The sequence below is a fragment of the Amblyomma maculatum genome, chromosome 2 (genome assembly GCF_055883805.1).
Source record: "Amblyomma maculatum isolate TAMU_Amacu chromosome 2, ASM5588380v1, whole genome shotgun sequence".
NCBI lineage: Eukaryota > Metazoa > Arthropoda > Arachnida > Ixodida > Ixodidae > Amblyomma > Amblyomma maculatum.
In genome coordinates, this window is record NC_139345.1 from 68,533,722 (window position 1) to 68,540,531 (window position 6,810).

General features: G+C 45.2%; 1 protein-coding gene across 1 annotated transcript; it reads left to right on the forward strand.

The window, feature by feature from the left end:
* Positions 1-386: 386 nt before the first annotated feature.
* Positions 387-6,810, forward strand: LOC146198919 (uncharacterized). The gene is made up of 6 exons (XM_084592002.1): positions 387-441; positions 1,856-1,924; positions 2,628-2,756; positions 3,742-3,766; positions 4,189-4,319; positions 6,743-6,810. The coding sequence occupies exons 1-6, from the start codon at positions 387-389 to the stop codon at positions 6,808-6,810; spliced, it is 477 nt and encodes a 158-aa protein (XP_084448128.1).

Here is a 6,810-nt window from a genome sequence, read left to right on the forward strand (position 1 = left end):
GGAGCTGTAATAAAACCTGATGGTTTCTTGCCAACTGTATCCACACAGTGACTCTCAAACATTTTTGTTGCAGGAGCATTACTAGCGCAATAAAATCTAACTACCTTAATCCTAAGCTGCTGTTCTTAAAATGGTGAAATTTCTCGACTAATTTATTTATTTATTATTATTATTATTTTTTTTTTGCGAGAGCCCTTTTGCTCACTCATATCTCACCGATTTCTGTATACACCAGTCTCATACGTAAGTCTGCAGAGAGGAAAGTATACGGGTGACGCAAGGGACGAGCGCGCAGTTTTCAACCGAAACAGTCGAAGCGATTGGAAATATATCATCACGCACTGTATATCGTCACATCACTCTGTTGTTGTTCTTCTTCGTGCAGAATGGCTTGGAATCCAAATGCGTTGCTCGATCCGGTCAAAAAGAAGGATGACCAGAGTACGCAGCAAGTTCCACTTTTCCTCTCTTTCCCTCTTCATTTCACTCCTTACTCCGTACAAATGTAGGTGCGCTGTGTTAGCTTGTTCTCTTCATGCCTTGCGGTTGGGTAAATGGCTACTGAAACGTTCTACCGCCTGCTCTGTCAACTTGTCCAGCACTGCGTGCCACTCTGCAGAATTCTGATGCTGATCGTGACGTGCGCATGCGAAGATAGTGCCTCGTAGTAACGGCTGACGCGATGCTAAAACTCTGGAATTTCAAGTCCTTCCTGTAGTCCCGCTCTTTATCCTGTGACGTCTTTTTTTTCTTTTTTTTTTCTTTTACACAGTGAAAAGCTTGAACGAGCAGCTATTTCGATTCAGAAGTCTGCATGGTAGAAAAAAGAAGGGGGGGGGGGGGGGGGAATTAATATTTCTACTATCGCTTATTTTGCCGCCGCCCTCCAAGACAACATAGAGATTAGCGCCAAAAGGAGATTCAAACCTTGCATAGGCCTCATATATTCATTTGACTTTAGTTAAAACAGAGGAGACACCGAACAAGGAGAGATTTCTTTTTATATAAACGCGGGTGCTGTATTATGTTGTTTATTTACTTATTTCATCTGGAGTTCGTAAACTGACAGAAATAACGAGATCTAGTTGTATAGCGACAGCTATTATTTACATAACATCATTTATCGTAATACTGCATGGAGCCTGCCAACTGGGTCTGATGAAATTGTAGAAAAAATTACGAGGGACTTTAGCGACTAAAGTAGTGAAAGGCGAAAGCCTGAGTGCCACATTCTGCTATGCAACTGGCACTGGGTAGTATTTAATTATTTAATTAATTAGCCATGAGTTAATTTATTGGTAATTAAGTATGTAATTAATTAATCCAGCGGTAGGTACTGCATACCTTAATCATTCATTCATTAGTAATTGACTAATTAGTCATTAATTAGTAATTGGTAATTGACATATTATAAGGCACGCATTCGCGCATACTGTGCTGATGCTCTGTGATTGGTCGAGCCCTCTATGACGTCATCCCGCCTCGGCCGATCAGAGCCGCCGCAAAAGCGGGACACATTTTGTCCAAGACAGAATGAGCCATTAAAGCCTTTCGCTTTAAAATGTCTTCGAAACAGGGCCAGCTAACGCTATAACTGCCCAACACACACACACACACACACGCACGCGCGCACACACACACACACACACACACACACACACACACACACACACACACACACACACACACACACACACACACACACACACACACACACGCACGCACGCACGCACACGCACGCACACACACAAACACACACACACACACACACACACGTACTCACACACAAACACACGCGCACAAACTCTTATTCTAAACTGTATGACTGACCGTGCTTTGCGCATTGGTCTCGCAGATGCGGACAAACCCAAGCAACCGAATCCTGGCGCACCACCACCCATGCCTGAAGTCTTCGACTCGCCAGGCAAGATTATGCAAATGCTTCTCACTTGCTTACAGCATTTTTTAAGCCATTATGATGTAACACTGCAGCGGCGTTTTGATATGGAGATCTTTCACAAAGGAAGATGTCGCACGTTCTATTTAAGCGCACCATGAATGTCGAGGAACACAAGTTTTATCTGGATATATATGCCGATTGAAAGAAAATATTTGAATGAGATCAAATGTGCAGTTTGCCGAAGAACATGCTCCTCGCATTTTAGAAAGCAAATGCACATGAAAGCGCCGAGGACGGCTCTTTGAGTCAGTACAGGACGTTTCTATAGATTGTTACAGCAAAGCTCATTGCTCATGACAGTGTTTTTAATTAAAATGCCTTTTTTTTTTTCACGCGCGGCTTTTCCCATATGATACGCATTTGAAGGGCGGCTTTTCTATTCTGACTTTTGGGGAATGATGCATGCAATACAAACAAGTAAATAACGACAGAAACTGCAAAAGAACTGCCTTGTCGCTTTTGATTGCTGGTTCTGGTTTAGCTCACGAATGTTAGCAGCTCAAGCAGCGCGTCACTGATGAAGTGAACACTTTTTTTTTTTCATCTGTAGCGAAAACATTTCGCATCTCCGAGCTTTTTAGCAAGCTAACGCACTGCACCAGGCAACCTGCAGGACAACCTCCATGTGGTTAAGTTTTCCTCGCATGTGTATTTCTCTTTGAGACAGAGGGTTTCGGCTCGCGCGTGCCACCGCCCCCCGGAGGAGGCTCGACCTGGGACCCAACCAAGCAGCCGCGGCGACCTAGCATCGCTGCTTTCAAGCCAGAGGTCTTCGAGGAGGCCATCGCCGGATTAAGTGAGTGTGCCCGCGGTTGAGAATCAACCTATGAACGCTTATTACAGGGTCACTATACAACACAGCTCTAGCGACACGACGGTGTGCCCACTGACATTAGAGAGATTTAGCACACCGTGATCCGCGATCCGCTACCGTGATCCGCCACCGCGCGTTCCACTGCGCATGTCCAGATTAATGTGATGCCGATAGATGGCGCCACACACTGGATGTCTGCACATAGACCCGCCGCATTGGAACCAATCAGCTTGTACGCCCCGCCCACGAGCGGTAGAGGGTCACGGTGGCAAATCGCGGATCACGGTATGCTAAATCTCTCTAATGGCTACGTCTCTCGAACCGCTTTAAAAGACATAGGATTTTTGTGGCAAGGAAGAAAGCTTCGATCAAAGGTTCGCATGAGCGTGCACTGTCACTGCATCATCGACAACATGGTTGACGGTTCTCTGTGTGCAGAAGTCATATACAGGCAATGCCGCGGCATCATACTTGCCTTGAGTGTAGTACACTATCACGTGGCCGGGTACAACAGAGAGGATTACTGCCACTCCCGCTATATTGCAGCACCAGTCTATATTCTGCTTCAAAAGTTTGCGGACGACTTAAGCGCTAGCTATAGGCTGCGCTTACGAATAGTCAAAGAAGCAACATATAAGTCATACGAGACTTTTGTGTGTCGTCTCAGAATTAAGATTATTGTATGTTGTTGCACGTTATTCTGAAGAACGTCACAGGCAATGGATAAAACACTTCAATGCACAGCCATGCCAACCTGGGTTTATCTGCATTGTCAAGCAGGTTAATGATCATTGTACGGCCCGCCATTGCATCTAGGGTAGCTTCGTGAACATATCGGGCGTTGCTTAGATAACTCATATATACTATATAACTACGATGCGATACGCGACGCGCAGTTGGAATGAAAATACTCATAGCTGCGATGTTCGACTGACTGAAAATGCCCGCTTGGCTTCTGCTTTTTCAGAGGCCAAAAAGCCCCAACGGCGTGTGTAAGTAGTACCATCCGCTGCATTTAAATGTGAATTGTGACAACAGGCCAGTCTTCGTTTCGCGCATGACTTAAAAGGGTTAGAGTTTTCTCCTTTGTTCTTGAAATTTTCGAGGACACTTTTCTATCATTACTCCAGAAAGCTAAATTCGATTCTTTCACCGGCTATTAATTATCATGGACTAATTACACCATTAACTTTTTTTTCGGTGATATATGAAGCGCTCCTTCATAAAAACCATGTTATTTTGGCTTGTTTGTTAGCGATGGTATTTTATGCGCATGTAACCAACCTTAGAATAATTCTACATGTAGAGTAATAAAGTATTTCATGCCATTTTTGATGACATGTGCCAGCCTCGAGTGGGTTCCTCGTTTTAATCTTTTTCCCCGAGAAAGTAGCGTGACATCATTTGTGCGCAGCCACTTCGACGTGACGCCCGGCGAGCTGGGCATGAACCCGCCGTCCATCGCGTGGTTCGTCTGCCTCACCTTCACCATGTTCTCGCTCACGCTGGCCGTCCTCTTCATCGCCTACTACGTCAACAGGCCAGGTGAGAGACATACGTGGGCCCTCACCAAAAGTGAGTTTACCATCGCCTCCAGCTGCATGCAGATGAGCCGTACTACTGGAACGTATACGGGCACCAATCCCGTGCCGGAGGGCTGAAGCAGGCCGATCGCCCGAGAGGAAAGCAGCTCCGAGCTTGAGACGTTACCTACAACACTTACAAATAGTTCCACCACGCAAACAAAGCTGGATTCGGCTTCTAGAATACTGCATTCTAGGGCTTCATATCCGACAGATGGTGAAGGGGGCCTACCCTTTCTAGCCAGCTTCTTACATGAAACCGCGGATAACTGTAACACGTATGAAGAGAGAAAACCAGAGGGGACAGATGGAGTAATTGTAATTTATTTTAGTCGTAATCAGCTGAGGGGACCTACCCGGCAGAAGCAAATTCCCCGCCACCAAAGGCGGGTGGCTTTACAGACTGGGGACTTTTTCTTTTTTGTGTGTGTGTGTGTGATTTGCCTTCCTCCGTTTAGTGGCGCTGGGAGAAAAGGAGGCGGTGAGGGTCAACGTATAGAAAGTGTAATGGGCACAGTATGTACAATGAGGAAAACCTTTCTTTATCCTTACTCCCATCATATCATCGCCTTCCATCTCTAACATTGTTCCGTCGTATCATTTCTCTTGCTTTCGGAGAAGGAAATAGAAAAGCCGTAATGTAATGCCTCCAGGACAAACCTCTCGTTATCTAATTGCCTGAGCGTTAATTGTTGCGTTCGTGTTTTGCAAAATTAAGGCTATCCATTACTGTCACGTGAATCCCTGTGAACGCGTTTTTTTTTTTTTTTTTAATTTGCAGTTCAGTGCAAGTCAGTGTGCTTGCCAAGCTCACGGATGTCTTCAGGGCTCCTTCAAATTTCAAAGTCGGGGATATCCGGGGTAGAACGAGAGAAAGAAGATAACTATGCAGTATGAAAGAGCACTGAACAAGGATAGAGGAGGAGTCTCAGTTAGCCAGTCGAGCCACCGCATGGAGGAAGGAAAGAACTTCGAAAATTGGACTTGTCTTCGTTTGGGCCCAGACGAAGCCAAATCCACTTGGTTGGCTGAACTAAGGCTATGACACAATAGCGGTAATGGCACCCGTTTAGGTTTCCATCTGCAATTCCTCCTTCGCGTATACTTCTAATTTCAGCTCGCTTAGTTACAAATCCCTAAACGTGTGCCTCTAATGCGTCATGCATTTTCATTAGCTTATACCGTCCTCAGCTACCACGTTATTCAGCGGCGAAAGAAGATAACTATACAGTATGAAAGAGCATTGAACAAGGATAGAGGATGAGTCTCAGTTAGCCAGTCGAGCCAACGTTTCGACAAGTGGACTTTTTTTCGTTTGGGCCCACACGAAGCCAAATCTACTTGGTTGGCTGAACTAAAGGTATAACGCAATAGCGGTAATGGCACCCGTTTAGATGTTCCTCTCCAATTCCTCATTCGCGTATACTTTAGTTTCAGCTCGCTTAGTTACAGATTCCTTAACGTGTGCCTCTAATACATCATGCATTCTAATTAGCTTATGCCGACCTCAGCTACCACGCTATTCAGCTGCCGGTCGAAACTGACCACCCGACGTTGACATAGAATAGACCCGACATAGACATAGGCCTCGCTTTAACCACGTAGTACACGCACCTGCATGACGTAGAGTAGCGTGTCTTATCATAAAAGCCTGGGAGGTTTTCTATCCCATACTCCCACCTCAAATGAGGTGGGAGTATGGGATAGTTGGCAGCACCTCCCAATTTGTGGTAGTATGCAGTATCGTTACATCGCATAACCCATTAATGAATGACTGCTCGCAGCCGTGCCATCTGCCAACAACCACCTACCAGAGCCATGTGAAGTTGAAAGTTGAAGGTCATGGGCCAAAGTTTATGCTACTGCGGCTTGACTGAATTCGTTTCCACCTTAAAGCTGACTGTAGGTCGAATTCCCGGCACGCAGGGAACGGTTTCTGCATTAAGAGCTATCACTCTAATACGGCTTAAAAGCATGGGCGTTTTCCGAAAAAAATTACAAGTCATGTAGTTCTATTAACAATAGCCTTCCGAAAACCGTCACCACCTCAGCATCACGGGAATATGAATGTATATGGAATGTGTACGGTTGAGGAGTCACCACGGCCACCGAGATTTACGCTATCTCTCAACGATACCATTTAACGTTTTGCGTGAGAAGTTCACCTAATTCCATCTTGACAGTTGAGACATCAAGCTGAGCTCACTTTATTTCGGAGTTTGGGGTTCAATATTTATACAGACGTATCGTGAACACTGTAACCATCAAATTCGATTGAGTTAAAATATATCTAATTCAAAGCAAAACGTTTTACTAATGAAGTGTTTAGAATATAATTTTTGTTTTCGGTTTACTCTCCTTAAAACCGCAAACTCGTTTTTACAGGCTCCTACGTGCCACCCTTCACAAATGTCACCAAGAAGCCTACCCCACGTAAGCTTCACAATGGCTGA

Bases quoted from the DNA above. Each gene is read 5' to 3' on its own strand.
- LOC146198919 (XM_084592002.1), top strand. From the start codon at position 387: ATGGCTTGGAATCCAAATGCGTTGCTCGATCCGGTCAAAAAGAAGGAT. The intron at 2,757-3,741 runs GTGAGTGTGCCC...CTGCTTTTTCAG, and splicing joins GGAGGCCATCGCCGGATTAA to AGGCCAAAAAGCCCCAACGG. The intron at 3,767-4,188 runs GTAAGTAGTACC...ATTTGTGCGCAG, and splicing joins AAAAAGCCCCAACGGCGTGT to CCACTTCGACGTGACGCCCG.